Here is a 24,239-nt window from a genome sequence, read left to right on the forward strand (position 1 = left end):
TACTAAATTTTCAAACTATCCTTTAAAGCATACTTCGTCGTCCTCTTTCGCGTTTCCAAATACTATTACAGTCTATTTTGTAGATATTATTTCTCTCACATACCTGTTCGGAGTTGCAAGAGTAATTCACAAGCTGTTATGTTTACTTATTTTTCGTAAATCGTCTGCACGTCTGCACGTCCGTTGCCCATCACCTTTTAGTCGTCCACTGTAATGGTCCAGCTTTCTACTTTTTTACTGCTTCGGTTTGTATGCTGTTTTTCGTATACATATGGTGTCTTTTGCGGCTCTGGGGCTTCATAAAGAGAGCTTAGCTGTTCAAATCCTAATTTTCCCAAATTTTAATTTAGGACGCTCAATTCTCTTTTTTGTGTACTTCCAGTCGGCACATTTTACCGATATTCTTGTTTAACTCTAATCTGTTTCACGTCTTATCAGCTGTCTACACTAGGTGCAGCATCGTTAGCAAACTCCACATACGGTACAAAAATCTTATTTCCATTTCTTTATTTCAAGTTCGAAAAAAAAAAAAATTCTGCGTTTCCGATCAGTAGTTACAGAAGCATGATTTTAGAACGTCCTCGTCTTATCCCATTTATGAATTTTGTTTTCTTCGCATCCATTATTACATACGTATAATTTTGGTGCAATACTATCACTCCAGTTCCTCATCGGTAACTTCCAAAAATTTCTTCTGTAGAATTTTGTCACAGAATTTTTAATACGGTATGAAAACTCGTTAATGTTTTACACTTTATAGCACTTTCCTTCATTCTTTTCTTGATCTCGTTTGTACCGCATCTTAGTCCACGTCATGAATATATCGTTGATTTATATTTCTTTTCTGCTAATGTATTCATCTGTACGCTACGGTGCAAGTTTATATCTCAGTGAATACATCTCGAGCATTGAGTTCGGAATAAACACTGAATGTAATTGCCCCAGTTCTGTAGACACTTCGTTGGTACTTAACTTTCTTTTCATTCTCAGTCTCGTTTAACAAGTTATCTACTGCTTTGCAGGTTTCAGTCTTTCTTAATTAACATTCTGCGACGTCACAGCGTGGGAGTTGTTTGTTGTGGTTGACACAACCTAATAAACATTTAAAGAATTTATGTTGTATCGCGATAAGGATTATATTACCTACGGCACTTTAAGTAATTAAATGTGCTTAATATCTGTAATTATAATGGCTACATGCTGACCATTTACATTTTTGGGTATACCTTAAAGCAGAAAACTTAAAAACTACACATAAATTTAAATTTTGCGAATTATTTTCAACAAAATATGTCCTACAATGACTAACGCCGTTCGATAAACGACATCTTGCCTGTTTCATTAAAGCTTTGCCTTGACCTGTAGTGTTTTAGGAAAAGTTAAGGAATACAGGAGTGGGTCGGTTTGGGGACCAGAATGCACATATCGATTGGAGACTACTACTAAGTAGTAGTATAAACAGCAAGATATGTAGAAAAATTCTGTCGCAACGCCAGGGGGAAAAAGTAAAAACTTTCCTCAGTTTTCATAAGCGTGTGGTATTTGTAGCAACTAATTATTTTAGATAATAAGACGAAACTCTTAGAATCACACCAGTTCGTAAGGTAGACGGCTCGCAAATATATCTAGAATATTGAAGAATTGTGTGAATATATTTATACAAGAGAGAACAGTGATGCAAATTTGTGATAGATGCAGACTTTGGTTCACCGAACTCAGTCTTTGGCGACAGAAGACTTCACAAGTCGTGTGTACCACTTCTCTGACTGCAGACAAAATACTGAAATATTTGTTGGCACGGAGAGCTACAGTTTGTTGTAGTTTCCGATGCAGACGAGCGATTGTTTAGTGGTATGCAACTGCTGCATGCAGTCCGCAGGCAGTCTATGTCGTGCGAAGCAGTCATGAAACGTGAAGCTGTCGCCGCTGGAATAACTGATGGAATAACTGAAACACGTTCAGTAGACACGCAAACGTAGACCGAGTAATGACTCACAGAACCGGACAGTTAGATGCGTACCTAAAGATTCTTCTTTGTTTACACCAGCACACTAAATCTTGGGTGCCATCTAGCACCACAACACAACATAGGTGGACACATATCCGCATCCTAAATACCTGTGTTCTCGATCTACTGAACCATTCTGTACACAGCTCTGCAAACACTTTTGTATAGTGTGTTCCGGAAAAATCTTTGCTGCTTACTAGGCAAAAAAGAAACAAATGACCAAATAACTATCCACGTAAGAATAATCAAGCACATTGTGAAGTCTGCAAACATACACGACTGGGAAAAAAAATTGAACACCTGTATAACAAAAGAGAACTTATCTTATACCACCACATTTTCTAGTGTTGAAGCTTGCCGCCCGAGGAGAGAAAATGAACAGATACCAGTCTCTTATTAGGTGAGATAGCGGAAGGCAGTTTCATTGTGGCTGATTTCCCTTACTTGAAGAGAGGCCCTTATTGGTGTCGACTTTAATGACAATCTACGTCAAACAGTGAAGATCATCATCTGCGATGCACAATATTGGCCGAGAATCGAAGCTGGCTGACAGAACGGCTTGGAAGCGGATTGTGGCCGCAAAGCCCTAGGCAACAGCATCCCAGGTAATATGTGAGATGAATTCATATCTACAGGAAGCTGTATCATCAAAAACTACTCGACGCGTGAAACATGAATAGTAGAAATTTGTGTCGGTAAAATACGCAGTCGACCAACAATAATGGAAGAATGAATATCATCTGCTGAGATGCATCGTCATTCACATAATTCCTATAGTATGGACGCATTTGAGTACGGAGAATGCTAGCAGAAGACTATGATGTTGAGTGACGCCGTCCTAACGTACAGTATGGAAGAGGTTCTGTGATGCTGATGTTGCACTTGCACTGTGGTCTTGCCCCATTTGTTTTCCTGTACGGCCGTGTTGCAGGATGGGCCTACACACTGAAGAGTCAAAGAAACTGGTACACCTGCCTAATATCGTATAGGGGCCCTGCGAGCACGGGGAAGTGCCGCAAAACTAAGTGGCATGGACTCGACTAATGTCTGAAGTTGTGCTGGAGGGAACTGAAACCATGAATGCTGCAGGGTTATCCGTAAGAGTATGAGGGGGTGGCAATCTCTTCTCAACATCACGTTGCAAGACATCCTAGATATGCTCAATAACATTCATGTCTGGGGAGTTTGGTGGCCAGCGGAAGTGTTTAAACTCAGAAGAGTCTGCCTGGAGCCGCTCTGTAGCAATTCTGGACGTGTGGGGTGTCGCACTGTCCCGCTGCAATGCCCAAGTTAGTTTGAATGCACAATGAACATGAATTGATGCAGGTGATGAGACAGGATGCTTAAGTACGTGTCACCTGTCAGAGTCGTATATAGACGTATCACGGGTCCCATATCATTCCAACGGCACACGCCCCACACCATTACAGAGCCTCCACCACCTTGAACAGTCCCCTGCTGACATGCAGGGTCAATGGATTCATGACAACGTTTCCATACCCGTACACGTCCACCCACTCGATACAATTTGAAACGAGACTCGTTCTGACCAGGCAACAAGTTTCCAGTCTTCAACAGTCCAATGTCGGTGTTGACGGTACCAGGAGAGGCGTAAAGCTTTGTGTCGTGCAGTCGTCAAGGGCACACGAGTAGGCCTTCGGCTCCTAAAGCCCACACAGATGATGTTTCGTTGAATGGTTCGCACGCTGACACTTGTTGATGGCCCAGTATTGGAATCTGAAGCAATTTGCGAAAGGGTTGCGCTTCTGTCACGTTGAACGATTCTCTTCAGTCGTCGTTGGTCCCGTTCTTGCAGGATCTTTTCCCGGCCGCAGCGATGTCGGAGATTTGATGTTTTACCAGATTCCTGATATTTCCGGTACATTCGTGAAATGGTCGTACGGGAAAATTCGCACTTCATCGCTACCCCGGGGATGCTGCGTCATTACGCTGGTGCGCCGACAGTAACACCATGTTCGAACTCACTTAAATCTTGATAGCAAGCCATTGTAGCAGGAGTAACCGATCTAACAACTGTGCCAGACACTTCTTGTCTTAAATAGGCGTTGCCAACCGCAGCGCCGTATTCTGTCTGTTTAGGCATAAATTTCACTGTAATTGAATACGCAAAGCTATACCAGTTTCTTTGGCCCTTCAGTGTATTTCAGTATTCTTGACGAACGCCTTCATCCAGTAGAGCAAACTGTGTTCCCTGGTGAATGGTCAGTGCACCAAGACAATAATGCTCAAAATCACAGTTCTGTAATTGCCAGAGCCTTGTTTAATCAACACACTGATCAAATGCAAGAACTCGTGTGCAACCAATCGAATTCCCCCTCGGAGAACTTTTCGGAATTAGCGACAACTTCGCAGAAGGAATGGGTACAAAGTCCCTTGACTGCTGTGCATGACTAGTGTTCGTCCATCACGTGTCAAATAGGAGCTGTAACTCGTGCAAAAGGAGAGCCTACATCCTATTAATACAGGTTATCGGTATTGGGCAAGTGTTCATAGTATTTGTCCAACTTCTACACGTATCAGTGGTATGGCTATGTTACGGTAATTGATAAGAAAGTCGATGATTATACTAACAACTGATGACAATGGTCTACTACTCCACTACATTTCCATTCTACTGGGCATAACAAGACACCAGAATTTATGTACTTCTGTGCATAGTTCTAAAGGAATTTGAGTGTGCATATTATCGTACAGTGAAAAATTTAGATCCTGTTTGTAAGATAAGAGGAGTTATTTTATTGTAACAGAGCTAGAAAGACATTTTGATCCAGGAACGATCCGAACAAGATCTGGACTACGAGACCAAACGCGAATAATGCCACTCTTAGTTTGCATCGGAGGGAGACCAACTGAGAGGAAGAAAAGAATCGTCTGCAGCAATGACTCCAGCTACCGAAGGTAACAGAACACAAACTGGACACACATGTTGTAGTGCATAAGCACAGCGAATTTTACCACAAATTAATCGTAACTATATTACTATTTTGTAAATGAATTTAACATTTTCGTTCTGTAATGACAGTAATACTGTTAATATGCTAATATCATTCTACATAAATAAAACTCCAAACTAATAAAAGTTTTTATATATATATATATATATATATATATATATATATATATATATAAATTACGGATGGCTGTGTGGTCATGAAACCAAAAGCTAATAATAAAGAAAAATATTCACGACACTGCGCATATGCCGTGAAACTTCCTTATGGTCTTGCATAAGTTTTCGTTCCCAACGGAAAGTAAAACTGTTTTTAATGCACATAAGTGCAAGACTCTTCTAAGCAGAAGAACGCTTCACGTACTTTTATAATTTGAAAGTATATTAACATTTCTAACGTGTTACCTCCAGAGAGCTGCTAAAATATTTATTGTGCTGAACCTAGTTTCGACAGTACGTTGTCATCTGGCAGTTTTTAGAGTTTTAAAATGGTGTATGCCACAGACGTTTGACTTTAAAGAAAAATGTGTCTATTTAGTAGTGTGGACGTAAATGGGCCCGGAGTTTGGCATAAGCTCTGGGTTAGATGATGCCATGCCATTCTCCACACCCATTTAGGTTCACAGCACTAAATAGGTATACAACGTATTTTCAAACTATGGACGTGTGGTACACACCATTTCAAAATTCTGAAGTCTGTCAGATGATACCAAACCGTCGAAACTCATTGCAGAACTATGAAGATTTTAGCAGAATGTTGCTAATTATACGTAAAAATGTTTTTTGTTAAATATCTCGAGCATGACTTACAGAAAAACATTAACAATTCGCAGGCCGATAGTTTGTGTTTCAAAGTCTAGTTTAAATTCTGTAAACAAAGAGCTCAATATGAGTGTAAGGCCTGCAGTTATTTCTTCTAGTGTATTCAATTAGCTGTCTTGCAATTGCACACGCAACATTTTTAGTGTTTGTGCAGGTCCCGAATAATAGTTACCCAAGTTTCGAAATGAGGTTAACAAATAAGAAACTGCTTGATATCACATGCCATGGTTTAGGACCTGACAGTTACATAGATGTTGTGCACAGGAACGAGCTATTTGGGCTTATCTCGCTGTGCAAACACACGACGTAAGCTGTGACAGAACGAGAGCCGCACACTGCTAGGACGGTTCCGTGCCTTTCGTAGATACGAAAACTGAATGCCAGTTATCAACACAGGCGGCTTGAATTTGGAATAGCCGGGGATCAAAGATTTTAGTACCACGGGCGAATTGATGAAAGGCTCACACCCAGATATGATTACCAGTTACATCAAGGATGACGTGGCAGTCCGAAAGAAAAGTAGCAACTGTAATCACTACAGCACATCCCACGAGCGTCCGAGTATGACAGACAAAGTGACCGGACTCCCTGACATCACTACTTCGTTGAAACGGGCTTTAGAGGTAGCGACCTGTTCTGTTTTTCAAATTGTCAGATATCGAATGAACATGGATACTGCAGCGGTATTTGCACTGTAACTGACAGATTACAACTGTGCACTGGTCCAGCACTTAAAGAGCAATGCCCGTACAAGGCAGTGCTCTGGGAATTGCAACCGGAACAACAGCTATAATCTGTCAGGAATACCTGTCTTCCATTCTTTTACGTGACTCCTTACTGACATTAACAATCCCCAGAGATTATATCGTTTTAAGTGAAAACTTGTGCCAGACTGGCACTCGAGAACGTATTTCCTGTTTTTCTCGAGTATCTAAGACAAGAGTGTATCGTGAAAACCTCCAGGCCTCACTCAAAGTTTCGCTGTCACAGATTTTTCTCCGTATGGTTTCCGATGACTACAACCAGAAGTGTCCCACGGGGTGTGCGTGGGTAGCACCACTAAGGGAACGGATTTTATGGAGGATGGTCTAAGTGGTTAAAGCGACTGATGACACGAATTTTCGTTAGTCACGACACATGCGTTACATTGCACGATCAGCTTTTCATGCCGGATTCCTCTGGTTGGGAACGATATCTTCATTTAAATGAATGTAATTCAACTGAACACGACGTCGCTACGTTTAGGAATTTCCATCCTAATAGCGAACGAAGAATACATTCTAGCATTAGCGCCTTGACACACAAAAAAGAACAATAATTACGACTTTAACTACACTGCCTGACAAGAAAGGTGAAGCACCCAGAAGACATGGTCGGATGTAAATGTCATTTCGTACACGTACACACCATCGGCGGGTATGTAAACAACTGTTGTTGTTGTTGCTGCTGTTGCGGTCTTCAGCCCAGAGGCTGGTTTGATGCAGCTCTTCATGTTGCAGTAAAGCTGCATGCCCTCGGGAAAAATTACGGCTGTAGTTTCCCCTTTCAGCCGTTTGCATTATCAGCACAGCAAAGCCGTTTTGTTTGATGTTGACCACATCAGTCAATCATCCAGACTATTGCCCCTACAACTACTGAAAAGGCTGCTGCTCCTCTTCAGGAGCCACACGTTTGCCTGGCATCTCAACAGATACCCCTCCGTTGTGGTTGCACCTACGGTACCGCTATCTGTATCGCTAAGGCATGCATGCCTCCCCACCAACGGCAAGATCCATAGTTCATGTGGGGTGCAAACAACTATAGTTTCAATTCTTTGCGTCAGGTAGAATGGCTACCAGAATGCATTAGTTCTGTCCGTGTTTAGATTTGTTACCAGGTGTGGTAGGGATATAAGATGTTGAGTGAGCACTATGAAGGATACGGACATTCCGTGTACTCTTGTGACACAATGTTACCACCACCTGAGATTTGAAATGGGCCCCACTGTTGGTCTCATTTGGCTGGCTGGTAGAATCGTGCAGTAATCAGGCTTTTGGGACATCCGGATGTGACAGTGGAGTGAAACTGGACTGCATGGGAACATGAGGGCAGACATACCGTAACGTTACCGCTCGACCACGTCTGACCACCACAAGAGACGATCGCCATATGATGCACCAAGCACATAGTAACTCTTTCAAATCTGCACCTGAAATCATAGAACAAACAATGGACTCCCTGCAATATTTTGTGTCATCCCTCAGCATTGGTCGGAAACTCGCAACAGGTGCAGTAGCTAATTACCACCCCACGTGTATGCTGCCGTTAACACCACAACACATACGGTTGCGTTTGCAGCTGCGTCGTGACCGGGAAGCATGAACTGCTGACGAATGTCGGCGCAGTTTGTTCAGCGATGAATCGCTCTTCTGCACTATCTCGGATGACAATTGTCGACGAGTATGAGGGCGACCTGGGGCCTGGGGCGGCAATTCTTCCAAAGTTTTCGACAGGCACAACGGTTTTACTGCCCGACGTCACGGTGTGGGGAGCCATCGGGTATGACCTCAGGTCCCATCTGGTAGTGAATGTGTGAACTTAGACGACACAACGGTACATCACGGATATCCTGTGCCCTTGTTTGTTGCGACCGCATCTTGGTGCCATTTTCCAACAGGACAATGCTCCTACAAACTTGGCACGTGTCTCTATGGTCCATATGAGTAATGTTGAGGTCCCCAGATCCCTTCCCCGATAGAACATGTGTGGGACCACTTCAGATGTCGGTGCCAGTATTCGGCATATCAAGAAACAGTTGCAACAGTTCTGAATCAGCTGGCCTCAGAAGAAGATATAACAGCTTTGTGACACCCTTCCCAACCGAAACGGTGCAAGCATCCAGTCCAGATGGGGTACAACTTCGTAATGAGAAGTTGGCTCATGCTGCCAATTTCAATATAAATGTGACTCGATTTTTCAATCACTGAAGTAACATCAAATACGCTCTGAATCCATGAAGTTACATTCCGTTTCCTCTGCCTCTTCTGGGCGCCTTACTTTGTCGTGCAGTGTAGTTTCTGATACTTTGTTTTCTGTGAACAGAGCTGCACGGGATCACGCAACAACCAAAAGCTGCTGTAATGTTTATTACTTTATTTGACCAAAAGTGGGTGTCGATAAATACGTGCACGTCACAACAGGTGTGTGTGGTTTCATTATGCCGTTCTATAAATTTCAAACACGTGAAAAATGTGTTTCCGCCGAAGCTGCATCTTCTTTACACAGTCATCGTCTTTTTCAGTATTAACAGGTGTGAATTTCGTTATTTTCTACGAAGACATCCCGAAAGTTGGGAGGAGCATTGATCTAAAATCTAATTTCTTCCGAAGGACTAAACTGTGTTTCGTCAAAGAGGTTCTTCCGAAGAATACACTAATCGTAGCAGTTCGCAATGTCTACCTTTTTTTTTTTTGTTCCTTTCCAGGTATATTTATGACACTGGTTTCTTTACCACGAGTTGTTCTGTGGCAGCTGCAACTATTACGTTGCATTACATAATCGTTTCTGCTATTCAAGACACAAGAGCTTCTAAATTGATGTAAGAATATCAAAATGTTTTAATACTGGATCAAATATCAATTTTGGAGTCTACGTACAGAATGTTCATATATTTTAACTGTTCAGATTTAAGTCATATAAAGTATGTAATACATGATAAATTCTGAGCGTTCATATGTGCACTTGAGAACAGAGAAAAAGTTACGAACTATTAACAGTTACACATCTGAAATAATAATATCAAGTCAGTTAAATAATAAGCATGCAAAATGTTCAAAATCTGTTACCTTTAGGATGAATACTGCAACCTGCGTGCGTGGGCAGCACTTAACGTAAGAACCAAGCAGAAAAATATTAAAAAATTTAGTTAAGCTCACTGGACAAAAATTTACTCACCTGGCGTGTCACAGCTAATATTAGCTTCACGCGCCTGCAAACTGCGTTGAACGAGGTGGAATGGGGAGAAACTGTTTTGGGAGTGTAACCTACTTCTGTTCACGATGTCAGTCGAGGCATCATTAGTGCTGCGTCACACAGGGGTGTGCGGACTCTAACGGAAAAGTAATCGTAGCCTCGCACACTGTCCACTGGCTTAGCCGAAAAATACAGCCGAGTCTGCAAGGCATTTAGGTCACATTCGCGGCGAAACACGATGGCAAACAGAAACTGTCATCCAGTGTCCCGGCTAGTGGAGAAAAATCGCTTCGCATGGGGTAAATACTGGTGTTGGGAGTCAGCGTTATTCCAACATGAACATCCAACATCTGCACAGCTGGCGGAGGATAAATCGACCCCCGCTCCATGTCGGCGATGCTTGTGCGTGTAAGCTTCAACTTCAATAGTTTTACTCTCCTGGTCACTGCGCGACGAAGTGATACGTTTAGTGACGACTCATACTGGGGTGCAGAGTATTGCAGTTTTGTGAGTAAGACTCTCTGTTAAGCACTCGCCTTTCTTGTACAGCCTTCCACTGAAGTTAGGTGACCATTCGTGAAGCGCTCTCGCGCTGCCTTCCCAACCCATTGAAAAACAACTACAGGTCACAAAATGTTTGTATCACAGCTTCCTACATTATTGTGAAGGGAGCACTGTGGAAATGGGCACAGCATCAAGTAAAGCAGTGAGGCGAATCACTATAAGTTGCCCAGAGGGACTTTAATATGTGGAACAACTTCCTGTGACCTTACTTAGCCATTGCTAACAGCTCTGAATGAAAACGCTCAAGCGTCAGGAGTCATAGCCTACGCAGTTGACATACTGATTGTGGTGGCAGAGTACTAAACAGCCAGACTGGAAACAAAAGCGTGTGATGTACTTGCTCAGATTTAAAAGTGATGTTCAGGCGATAGACTGGAAATCGCAGCAAATAAGACTATCTACCTGCTGCTCAAAGGCAGCCTCTCCCGCCCACGGAATTCTACTCTGAGAACTGGGTGAGCTCCAATGCCCCGCAGTGAAGTCAGTAAAAGTAGACTGACGGAAAAAAATCGCAACACCAGGAAGGAGTTTTACGACATGAATGAAAGTTGGTAGGCCTGTTTCTACACCTCAGAGCTAATGCCTATTCAAATTTCGCGCCAGTCTTATAAGAGTGGCGCGAGTAGTGCCACTACGAGGATGCAAATCAGGTTTGCTTCAAAAACACGCTGTAACGGTCCTGAGCGTTAATTACCTTTGAGACTGGACGGTCACTTGATGTTAGTCAAGAATGCCTTCAAGGCGATAAAGACACCATTAAGGGGAGGTTTGCTATCTTTTGGTTCAAAAAATTAATTTTTTAAAATTGCATTTTTGGATCCATAAAAGTGTTTAGAATCCACTCCTGAAACGGTTTTTCCTAATACAGAACGGAAATGAACCGTCCTGGCAGATTAAAACGGTGTGCCGGACCTAGACTCGAGCTCGGGACCTTTGCCTTTCGCGGGCAAGTACTCAACCATCTGAGTTACCCAAGCACGACTCACGTCCCGTGCTCACAGCTTTACTTCTGCCAGTCTCGGTCCGACACACAGTTTTAATCTACCAGGAAGTTTCATATCAGCGCACACTCCGCTGCAGAGTGAAAATCTCATTCTACAGAAAGGAAATGTTTTTTTATTCGTGGTTGGACAAAAAAAATGCACCTGCTTGAAATCGGCCGTTTTCACGCACCAGTTTTTTTTCTTTCGGAGGACGAGTTATTGTACCGGTGCTTGGGAGGAAACACACAAAATTCAAATGAAAGTTTGAACGCGTGTGTTTGGAAGTTAGCCCCCAAGCATTTTCATTCTGGTGCGAAGACTGTGGAGATTGAGACTTTCCTGGCAGTGAGTACCTTCAACGAAGGGTATTCAGCAATTCTGAAGACCATGACAATGATGGACGTCACCCTGGGACTATTCGACGCAATTCGCCAAGCATTCGGGCGACCCCGGATTCAAGCGGCCGAAAACCGCATGTCACCGGCCGTACGGACGGCTCTGGAGCAGCAGCAGGATGGCCCAGATCGTGCAGAAAGCCCTCTATGAGGAAGAGGAAGGACTAGCTTATGGACCCGGAATAGCAGATTAAACGTACCTTGCATAACACTGCATTTATATGTAGTCAAAACTTCTACGCGTTTTTCTAGAAATGACGTTTTTTTTATCGCGCGGTATGGTAACTTCAAATCTACTGAACCTATTGGCATGGTTCTTTGTTTCCGACGAAGCTAACTAAATTGCCTAGGAGTTTTGCCACTTTTATTCCGATCCATCATCCATAAATATTTTTACTTGGCCGACGAAGTCGAAAAATCAACGAATAAAACCCTTTTTTTTCAAATGGCTGCCATTTTGTTTCCTATGGTCCAAATTACATAAGCGAGGTAAAACTCTTAAAAAGTCTTATATGCTTCGCTAACGTCCACTCAATTTTGATTTCAGGTGAGCCGGCTGACCTGTGACATACCGCGCGTGGATGTCTACATCGAAATTTTGTTTCGTTCCGATGGCACTTCCGCATTTGCTCTTCGACGTTTCCGGTCGAAAAAATTCCAGTTTGTAGAGGAAATATAAATAAACATTTCGACCAAATTTGACATTGATATTTATAACACATCCCAAGAAAAAAATTCTCAAAAAACATGTTTTTTTCGGGCCAAAGAAAGTAAACCTCCCCTTAACAACACATCACTGAGTTTGAACGAGGTAGTTTAATAGCTAGATATTGCAGTACGAATGGGCAGGAACATAGCCATTGTACATGACTGAAGGCAGCGATGTTCAAGAGAATGTACAGTCCCAAGACAGTGTAGTTCAGCGCCCCATCCGCGACCGTGTGTCGCTAGTGCCGCCATAGGAGCGAGCGAGAGAGAGAGGGGGGGAGGGGGGAGAGATAGAGGGGGAGAGAGAGGGGGGAGGGGGAGAGATAGAGGGGGGAGAGAAAGGGGGAGGGGGCGGGGGAGAGGGAGGGGGAGAGGGAGGGGGAGAGGGAGGGGGAGAGGGAGGGGGAGAGGGAGAGGCGAGAGAGGGGGGGGAGAGAGAGGGGAGGAGAGAGAGAGGGGGAGAGAGAGAGGGGGCGGGAGAGAGAGCTGCAGAGCGAGTGAGACCGCGCAGCACTGCTCTTCTCTGTGCTGGACTGTCCCGCGGTCAGATCTAAAGTAAACAAAATATTCTATTTTAGAATTCATTTTATGTAAGGGATATAGAGTCTCATTCTTACTGTTGGTAGTTACAAGTAAGTATTTTTTGTTATGCTTCATGCTACAATTTTTTGTATCCTTTTTCAGAGTTTAGAAATCGGATCCTTAGTTTGCTGTTTTGTACGTATTAATTTTAGCTGACTAAGTTTGAAAACTTATTAAAATAGAATTATGGTTATAAAGCTCTTTAATCCTTACAGTCAACATTGTTAAAGAAGACAATTAACATTTTACACGTTTTTCTTTTTCGAGGAAACGATTTTTTCTAGGTGAGACTGCTAACCTCAAGGAATTGGTCAAATTTTTATCGCCAAGGATTTAGCAAGCTTTAAAAGAGAGAAAAAGCGCTCACAAATATACGTGGAACAAAACATTGAGAGGACTTTGGCCGCGTGCTTGTGCAAAAGAGGATACTTCTCTCGTGGAATACAGCTGTAGAAATCATCCAAAGTTTTACACATAAGAAGGCGGTCCTTCAGGCGGCTATGGCACTGTAGGTCAGTCAGCTGTAGTTGAAGTACTTGTGAGACGTCCTCTGCCCGAACGGAAAACGGGCCAACAAATGTATCTATCGGTTGGCGTTCGGGCGGTTCGCACGGCCAGCTAAGCGGCACGGCTCGGCCACTGCAGCAACATACGAATTCGCCTGGGACGCTGGCCGCGGGCGTTAGCGCCCCAGGGGCACAGTTTGGACGAGCCTGACCTAGAGGGAAGACCACTGATTTCAGCGTATGGCTGTAGCGGATCGTACTGCATCTGCAGCACCAATGTGAGCAGCAGTTGGCTCCACGGTGACACAACGAATTGTTACAAATCGGGCACTCCAAGAACAGTTCCGTGCCAGACGCCGTGTAGCGTGCATTCCACCGACCCCAAACCACCGTCATTTGCGACTTCAATGACGTCAAGCGAGAGCTCATTGGAGGGTCGGGTGAAGGTATGTTGTGTTTTCTGATGAACGCTGTTCTGCCTAGGTGCCAGTGATGGCCGAGTGTTGGTTAGAAGGTGGCCAGATGAAGTTCTGCAACCAACCTATCTGCGTGCTACACACACTGGACGTAACCCTGGAGTTACGGTCTGGGGAGCGATTTCGAATGACAGCAGGAGCACTCTCGTGGTTATCCCACGCGCCCTGACTGCAAATTTGTACGTCAGTCTGGTGATTCGGCCAGTTCTGCTACGATTCACGAACGGCATTCTGTTGCTTGTCACGGTCCGCGCTGCTCCCTCCGTCGGAGGTTCGAGTCCTCCCTCGGGCATGGGTGGGTGTGTGTGTGTGTGTGTGTGTGTGTGTGTGTGTGTGTGTGTGTGTGTGTGTGTGTGTGTGTTGTCCTTAGCGTAAGTTAGTTGAAGATAGATTAAATTGAGTGTAAGCATAGGGAGCGATGACCTCAGCAGTCACCACGTCTCGAAATATATCGTGTCACGATGTGATAGAGGGCGGTTTGTTTCCTTGATTTCCTATAAAGCAGGCGCTAGTTACGTGATGTAACCACTAAAGCTTCCACGCTGTTTTACTCGTATTAACATGTTCTTCTTGTTATGATGCGCTTGCGCTCTTCTAACATGTACGTTAATTCCTATTTTGTGTTCGGAGATCTTGTGATACAAATCGATAATGGGAATGTAGTGTGTCACCAACTTCATCATCTTAGATGGCACGTAGTGTTGTGTGTATACTAGAGGTTTGATATGTATATAGATATGACGATGCAGGGCACTGATTTGTAATTAATATTGTTTTTCATAATCCCTTCTTTATTCGCGACAATGACAATACACTACAGCGATTTAGAGTATGTTAGTCTTCTGTGTGCACGGCTGCTGTTGGTGGGCGTTAGCCTGATGCCGAGCTAGAAAAACTGTTGAATACGGCACCCTTTGTCGATGCTCTATTACAAATTCTGTAATTTTTCCTACATGCACAGGCTACAGAGAGCCGACTTTATAAGACTGTAATACACTAGCAACACAATCCTCCGATATGGCAATTATCACGTTCATCACGTTAAAACTGTAACTATTTGGCATGAAGCAACACCAGATCTGAAAATAACAGCGAAGTCGCCAGAGTCGAACGCAGCTGAAAACCTTTGAAAGTTCAAAAAAAATGGTTCAAATGGCTCTGAGCACTATGGGACTCAACTGCTGTGGTCATGAGTCCCCTAGAACTTAGAACTACTTAAACCTAACTAACCTAAGGACATCACACACATCCATGCCCGAGGCAGGATTCGAACCTGCGACCGTAGCAGTCGCACGGTTCCGGACTGCAAGAACCGCGAGATCACCGCGGCCGGCTCTTTGAAAGTGTCTCAAATAATATGCCACATTTCGTAGATGATATCCACGCATTTTGACCCGACGAGTTAATTGTGGTGGTGGTAGTAATGGTAGCAGTTAAGACATCAATACCTCCTACGCCCACAGTCATATCTGGTCTACGCAACACCGAAATGCAGCTTGCAAGGCTCGTGGGGATTTCACACATTATTGGTGCTACAGTGATACATTTTTATCCAGTGAGCTTAATGTAAACAACAACATATAAATATAAATTTTTTATCTGTTACAAATGTGATAGACCACGAAAAACGTTCTGAGCATGTTCATTATTAGTGTTGGGTCCGGTAAAGAAAACAATACGAACTGTTTTACCGTATGGAGACTGATTTTAGGGACCACAATACTGTTCACACTAAAGTATTTAAAGTTCCCTTACTGTAGCGTGTAGCTAAGAAGGCAGGTGGCGGGGAGATGCGTAGCAGGGTGAGTGTACTGCATAAGAGGCCAGCCAGTTGTGTCATTCTGCCGATGCTGTCCGAAGTTACCGCATGGGCGAGCGAGTTGAACATTGCTTGGAAAATAGCGACAGGAGAGAGGAGGGAGAGGGGCGGGGAGAGGGGAGAGTGACGGGGATGGGGAGGGAGAGGAGCAGGGAGAGGGGAGAGGGGAGAGTGGAGAGTGATGAGGATGGGGAGGGAGAGGGGCAGGGAGAGGGTAGAGTGAGAGGTAAGGGGAGGGAGAGGGGCAGCATTTGAGAGAGGAAGGAAGGAGGGGCGCATGTGAGGGATGGAGGGAGGAGGGGGCGCGAGTGAGGGAGGGAGGGGCAAGTGGGGAGGGAGGGGCAAGTGGGGAGGGAGGGATGGAGGGAGGGATGGAGGGAGGGGCAAAAGGGGAGGGAGGGATGGAGGGAGGGGCAAAAGGGGAGGGAGGGAAGGAGGGATGGAGGGGCAAGTGGGGAGGGAGGCAGGGAGAGTTGCAGTGTAAGTCATCCCTCCTCTCTCTCTCTCTCTCTCTCTCTCTCTCTCTCTCTCTCTCTCTCTCTCTCTCTCTCTCTCTCTCACACACACACACACACACACCCTTCCTCCAACATGCACCACTCAGCTACCTTCTTAGCTTACAACAGCACTAAGGTGATTTATTAGAACAGAAATCTAAAATTCATTGAAATTAAAGAGGGAATTACTTCTAAGGTTACAAAGTTCTCTGGTAAAAACTCGTAGCAAATGATACTGAATACAAAGTTGATACGAATCTATCGGTGGAAACGCTGTTTTATGTCCCTCAGAAACTATGCTAGAAAGAAGCTACATCAGGGTCCATTAACCAGGTTTCCGCACTGCAGCATTAAGACGAATATACCAGAAAGGAGTGAAAGAACTAGTTCGCAAATCCAGATGAGACGCAAACGGCGGACAAAAGATAATAATTGGTATTTGTGTGAACTTACTGAGGTTGGTGAGCTCGAACTCGACCTTCTTGTTGGAGCTGACGTTGCGCATGGACTGCACTTCGGTGTAGTTGGCGTGCATGTAGTAAACTCGGTAGCCCGTGATCAGGCCGTTGGGTTTCTCGGGCTGCAGCCAGCTCAGCTTGAGAGAGTTAGAAGAGACTCGGAGGACAGTCACGTTCCTCGGCTGGCTCGGCACTGCAACACACAACATGTAAAATAAACACACTAGACATCAGATTTGCTCATTTCATAAAAGGTTAACGTTCATCGTTAAATACAGTAGTGTCCAGAATTAAAGCAACAAACCGCTATTTCCGCGTCCTGTGTCTAATTCACAATATTATCACACAACCTGCTAACCAGATGCCCGAACGGTACTGTTCTGCACAGAAGATGGCATTCCGGTCCATGGACAACCACGCCAACGCTGACGTCAGGGCACATATTAAAAGGCGTAGTGTTTGGTGGTGGTCTCACATCCACAATCGCTGTGGCAATTTTTCTATGTCACTCTTGTTAGGTTTTAGGAAACACAACGAAAAACACATTTAGGGACACCGTCTCTGACTGGATGCTTGAATTTCCGCGTCCAACGGCCGGATTGGCACATCATACACTGCAACACACATACAAATTTTTCAGACTGTTTCTGACCATCGTGGAGAGATAAGATTTTCGAGAAGTGTGCTACACCATACCATACAATCGAAGCATAAAACAGATCGCATTACAGCGAGCATTTCCCGTCGATGTGCCTAGAAAGACGAATACTTGATCCAAAGAATCAACTATATTCTCTCGAACCGTTAAGCTCATAGTTACAAAATATATTGACGTATGGTCGATTAAAACTGATGCCAGAGACAGGGATTCGTGTGAGACTGTTTTGAATGTCTCATCATCCTTACGAAACAAACTCGTGACGATATTGTCTTGGAGCTCCCAGTAAAGAACAGACCCGCGCATTTCGAATCAGCTAATGTAGAGGACGGCATTAGCTATCATTGACGACCGATGTTACAAGGCAACGGCCTTGCCGCGGTGGATACACCGGCTCCCGTCAGATCACTGCAGTTAACCGCTGTCGGGCGTGGCCGGCACTTGGATGGGTGACCATCCGGGCCGCCATGCGCTGTTGCCATTTTTCGGGGTGCACTCAGCCTCGTGATGCCAACTGAGGAGCTACTCGACCGAATAGTAGCGTCTCCGGTCACAGAAAACCATCATAATGACCGGGAGAGCGGTATGCTGACCTCATACCCCTCCTATCCGCATCGCATCCTCAGCTAAGGATGACACGGCGGTCGGATGGCCCCGATGGGCCACTTGTGGCCTGAAGACGGAGTGCTTAATGACAGATATTACAAAGGATATTAAGAAAGATGGGAAAATATTTTTCATTAGCAGAGTGATCGTAAATAAACTGCAAAATATCTGAGTAGTCAGCATAAAATATTCAGTTCTGAGTACGAAGATGTAGAGTACAAATGAAATTTAGAAACATTGTGCAATACGTCTTAGACCAATACGTGCCGGGCAAGGTTGTGACGGGCGGTAAAGACCAACTGTGGTACAATAGCGGTATTAGACAGTTACTACGAAAGCAAAGAGAACTTCATCACGGATTTAAACGAAGTGGAAGTCTAGCTGATAAATAAAAGCTGAACGAAGCCAAAATGAGCGTAACAAGCGCAATGCGAGAAGCGTCCACGAAATTCGGAAGTACAATATTGTCTACCGGTGTGGTCAAAAGGCCTAAGTAGTTGTGGTATTACTTGAAATCAGTAAGAAGAACCATCTACTCGGTCGCTCAGTGACCATAATGGGAACAAAAGATGACAGAGAAATGGTCGAAATACTCAATTCGGCCTTACAAAACAGCTTCACCACGTGAAGTCCTAATGTGGGCCTTCCGTTCACTCATCCCACAAATGCCAAAATTATAGATGTTGAGATAAATGATCGCTGAATAGAAAATCAGCTAAAATAACTTAATACTGGACAGGCAATTGGAATGGATGGATTGTTGGATAAATACCTCTGAGATTTTAAACAGATAATGTGAAGTAACTTGCCCCCTTCTAGTAGTAGTTTATCGTTTGAACAAGGAAGAGTGCCAAAGAGTTGGAAAAAAAACCACCAGGTGATTCCTGTTTTGAGGGTAGCTCGTCGAATTGATGCGCATAACTGTAGGCTTATATTGCTGACGTCAGTTTGTTGTAGAATTATGAAACATGTTTATTGCGTACCAAGCAATACCGCGAGAAGGCGCCATGACGCAGGCACAACATGCCTGTCGCCTCTCAGTTCCGTGCAGCAGCCTCCAGATGGCGCTGCTGCTTCCGCGCGCGTGTCGTGTATGTCAACGGATAGTGTGGACAGCTGCCACCAGGAGCACTGTCAACCGCGGACTACATTGCTTCCGCCTTGTATTGGCAGACACGGGAATCCTTCGACCGATAAGCACCAAAACACGACGCGTTGCAGACACTCAGACAGTCACGATCCAGCAATTAGTCAGTTCAGTTCCTGCAACCTGTTTAATACAGTATTCTGAAGACTAACTACCAACTTAGCGGTTGCTATTTTTCGGAGAACTAGAACTATAAACAGAGCGTTTGTACAATTATCTCCAGTTATAGTGACAATACTATAAACTGCCAAGAGTCAGAAAAGTTATTTACATTTCGTTGTTTTAAGTATAGGACATCAAGTGCCACGCATCAAATTGTATCAATGTTTAGTACCATACTGTAACAATCTCAATAAATGTCATTTGTTGTTATTTGCTCTGTTGTCACATTTCTGTTATAGTGCTGCCCTATCAGACAAGTGTTAATAAGCGAGCATGCCAGGAACCACCTTTAAGGACGTATAGCAAGGAAATATTTTGTTGCTGCCGTGAATGTAGGGGGGCTTTTTTCTTGACTTTCGGAGGGCAATCGATACAGTTCAAAAATGGTTCAAATGGCTCTGAGCACTATGGGACTTAACTGCTGAGGTCATCAGTCCCCTAGAACTTAGCACTATTTAAACCTAACTAACCTAAGGACATCACATACATCCATGCCCGAGGCAGGATTCGAACCTGCGACCGTAGCGGTCACGCGGTTCCAGACTGAAGCTCCTAGAACCGCTCGGTCACGGCGGCCGGCCAAGTGGTCTTTCGATTTGCTTGCTGTCTTTAATTCATTTTATGCGATACCCACTTTCTACATCTTTCCCACAGCTTTCAACCGAAGAGAATCGACTTTCTGCGTCACATTCAGTTGTTACGCGAGTTCCTGTTGAGTTTGAGTATCATCTACATCCAATAAGGCCTGCAATTCATTGTCTTCGAACTTTTGCGGTAGTTTCCTGCGCTGTCATTTCTCACTTCAAACTCACCAGACTGTAGCGCCTAGAACCGCTCGGCCAAATCGATACAGTTCCGCACTACCTTTTAGTGAGCAAAATATGAGCATATGTAGTAATGGACATGATACATATTATTCACAATGAGCCGAAATCGACAGATGTAAATTTCTGGATTCTCAAAGGAAGTGTTACTAGGCCATTGATGTTTACAATATATGTAACTGAACTACTTACACGCATGTCTGAAATAACAGACACTGTTGACGATCCGCAGCTGCACGAAATACGTTCGAAATTAATTCGCTGACAGCGAATTCCTTGACGTCAGCTGTATTAGGTACAGATCTTCTATCCAGTACTGACAATGAAAAGGTTCGAGTCCCGGTCTAGCACAAATTTTCACATGTCGTTATTGCGTAGAGAGCTGCGGTGAGGTGAAAAAAGTCATGACATTCCAATATGCACGTATACAGTTGGCGGTAGTATCGTGTACACAAGATATAAAATGGCAGTGCATTGGCGGAGCTGTCATTTGTAAGGAGAGGCTTCATGTAAAAAGGTTTCCAGCGTTGTACTGCGGGGATTCATACAAGAAGGTTTCCAGCGTGATTACAATTGGAGTGGACTTTGAACGAGTGGTGGTAGTTGGAGCTAGACACATGGGACATCTCATTTCTGAAATCGTTAGGGAATTCAATCTTACGAAATCCACAGTGCCGAGAATACCAAATTTCAGGTATTTCTTCTCATCGTGGACAATGTAGCGGCTGACGGTCTTTACTGAACGACTGAAAGCAGCGGCATTTGCGTAAAGTTGTCGCTGCTTACAGACAAGCAACACTGCATGAAATAACTGCAGAACTCCGTATAGGTGGAATGACGAACGTATCCGTTAAGGCAGTGCGGCGAAATCTGGCGTTAATGGGCCATGGCAGCAGACGACAGACGCGAGTGTCTTTGCTAACAGCACGTCATCGCTTACAGCACTTCTCCTGGACTCGTGTCCATATCGGTTGTACCCTAGACGACTGGAAAACCTTAGCCTGGTCAGATGAGTCCTAATTTCAGTCAGTAAGATCTGATGGCAGGTTTTGAGTGGTGCAGAGCCCACGACGCCTTGCATTCAAATGGTCAACAAGGCACTGTGCAAGCTGGTGGTGGCTCCATAATGGTGTGGGCTGTGTTTACATGGAATGGACTGAGTCCTCTGGACCAACTTAACCGATCATTGTCTGGACGGCTACTTGGAGATCATTTGCAACCAGACATCGAATGACTTTTTACAGATGACAATGCGCCATGTCACCGAGCCACAACCGTTCGCGGTTGGTTTGAAGAACATTATGGACAATTTGGAAGAAAGACTTGGCCGCCCAGATCTCCCAGATCTACTGAACAACGTCGGAAGTTCGATAATCCTTCAGACGATCCGCCGTTGTCTACTGGAAGGTAGTACTGCCAGGAGACTGTAGTGAAATGACGGAAGACCTGCCGAGGATATGCTGTTGGTGCGGGGACAGGCAGTTTACCAGAAGTAAATTCATTATTGTTCGATCACGCAACTGGTGAAAGCTCTGTAACAAATGTAAAATACCTATGACTAACTGCGCGTAGTCAGGCTGAGAGTCAGTGAAAGAATCTTAAGGAAATGTAATACATCCAAGACAGAAAAGAAGTGGATTAAGCCGTCCTTTCGTGGGAAGATGAAGCTAACGTTGACGTGGACACGGAAGGGACATCCGATCTAAAAAACTCAAATGGCTCTGAGCACTATGGGACTTAACTTCTGAGGTTATCAGTGCCCGAGAACTTCACACTACTTAAACCTAACTAACCTAAGGACATCGCACACATCCATGCCAGAGGCAGGATTCGAACCTGCGACCGTAGCGTCCACGCGGTTCCAGACTCTAGCGCCTAGAACCGCTCGGCCACATAGGCCGGCACGAGGGCCAGAGCCGTCGGCACACGGGACGAGTTGGTTAACGTGGTCTGCGCTCTCCACCGGCCTTTTCCGCCTTTATCGGGCTCGCAGACCACACAGTTTCTCTACGAAAGCGGACGCGCGTAAAATAGCTGCGTTGACTCTGTTAGCAATGGTTGAAGAAGAGTGGAGAAAATCGGGAAGAAGATTCTTGATTCGTCGATGGCTTGAATACCAAATTGCTGGTAGACGAACACTATTCAATGCTGTACAAGGATCCAAGATACACACTAGTATAAGGTATTCGTTAACGCACTTGGACTTTCATCCAATTTTTACTCTCAATTTGAATATAGCGCGTAAGTCAGTTTGCGTGTGCATTATATCCATATCCTCGAGTCTCATTTATTACCAACACTCTAAACTAAGGTACTTGATCACACAGATTTAAAGATCGAGATTCGTTTCGGAACTTCATTCGAATGGAAGAGAAGATTTATATCGAAGCTGTTCACCATCACTGAAAAGGATAGTTGCTGTGTAAGTAGCCTGTGTGGTTTTTTTTTTTATTGGTAACGCCACGTAGCGCTCTGTATGAAGATCACTGGCTGTGCTGTGTGTAGTCTGTGGCTGGTCTGCATTGTTGTCTGCCACTGTAGTGTTGGGCAGTTGGCTGTTAGCGCGTAGCGTTGCGCAGTTGGAAGCGAGATGCCAGCAGTGGTGGATGTGGGGAGAGAGATGGCGGAGTTTTGAAATTTGTAAGACTGGATGTCATGAACTGCTATATATATTATGCCTTTTGATGACATTAAGGTAAATACATTGTTTGTTCTCTATTAAAATCTTTCATTTGCTAACTATCCCTATGAGTAGTTAGTGCCTTCCATAGTTTGAATCTTTTATTTAGCTGCCAGTAGTGGCGCTCGCTGTATTGCAGTAGTTCGAATAACCAACATTTTTGTGAGGTAAGTGAGTTGTGAAACGTATAGGTTAATGTTAGTCAGGGCCATTTTTTTGTAGGGATTTTTGAAAGTCAGATTGCGTTGCGCTAAAATTATTGTGTGTCAGTTTAAGCACAATCTTGTATAATTGTTCAAAGTGGACGTTTCAGCTGGCAAGATACAAACATGACCCAGTCCATTAATCCAGAGAGAGGTATATATGTTTTAGAGAAAGTTTCATATTTTCAGTATGTAACTTTTGGTTAATTTTAGGCATAGACTGACAGTCACGATTCAGACACAGAGATATGTGAACAGGCAGAATACGGTGCTGCGGTCGGCAAAACCTATATAAGACAACAAGTGTCTGGCGCAGGTGTTACATCGGTTACTGCTGCTACAACGGCTGATCATCAAGTTTTTTAAGTGAGTCTGAAAGTGATGTTATAGTCGGTACACGAGCGATGGGACACAGCATCTCCCACGTAGCTATGAAGTGGGGATTTTCCCGTACGACCATTTCACGAGTATACCGTGAACATAAGGAATCCGGTAAACATCATATCTCCGACATCGCTGCGGTCGGAAAAGATCCTGCAACCCTCCCGCAAATAACTGAAAATTTCAATGCTGGGATATCAACAAGTGTCAGCGTGCGAAACCTCATCGATATGGGCTTTCGGAGCCGAAGGCCCACTCGTGTACCTTTGATGACTGCACCACACAAAGCTTCGAGCCTCGCCTGGGTCCGTCAACACCGACATCGGACTGTTGATGAATGGAAACATGTTGCCTCATCGGACGAGTCTCGTTTCAAATTGTATCGAGCGGACGGACGTGTACGGGTATGGAGATACCGTCATGAACCATGGACCCTGCATGTCAGCAGGGGACTGTTGACGCTGGTGGGGGCTCTGTAATAGTATGGGGCGTGTGCAGTCGAGTGACATGGGACCCCTGGTACGTCTAGATACGACCGTGACAGGTGTCACGGACGTAAGGATCTTGTCTGATCACCTGCATGCATTTTGTCCATTGTGCATTCCGATGGACTTGTGAAATTCCGCAGGACAATGCGACACACACCCAGAATTGCTACAGAGTTGTTCCAGGAACACACTTCTGATTTAAACACTTGCACTGGCCACCAAACTCCCCAGACACGAACATTATTGAGCATATGTGGGACGTCTTGCCACGTGCTGTTCAGAAGAAATCTCACTCTTACGGATTTGTGACAGCCATGCAGTATTCATGGTGTCAATTCCCTCCTGCACTA

At 44.5% G+C, this 24,239-nt stretch overlaps 1 protein-coding gene across 2 annotated transcripts in view; it reads right to left on the bottom strand.

Annotated features, from left to right (window-relative positions):
* The window catches only part of LOC126299298 (tyrosine-protein phosphatase 99A), a 476,034-nt gene that overhangs the window by 210,471 nt on the left and 241,324 nt on the right, over nt 1-24,239 (bottom strand). For both annotated transcript variants that reach the window (XM_049991093.1, XM_049991092.1), the window contains exon 2: nt 16,736-16,933. In XM_049991093.1, the coding sequence (XP_049847050.1) occupies nt 16,736-16,933 (198 nt within the window). The remainder of the gene's footprint in view (nt 1-16,735; nt 16,934-24,239) is intronic.

This window comes from Schistocerca gregaria, chromosome X (genome assembly GCF_023897955.1).
Source record: "Schistocerca gregaria isolate iqSchGreg1 chromosome X, iqSchGreg1.2, whole genome shotgun sequence".
Lineage (NCBI taxonomy): Eukaryota > Metazoa > Arthropoda > Insecta > Orthoptera > Acrididae > Schistocerca > Schistocerca gregaria.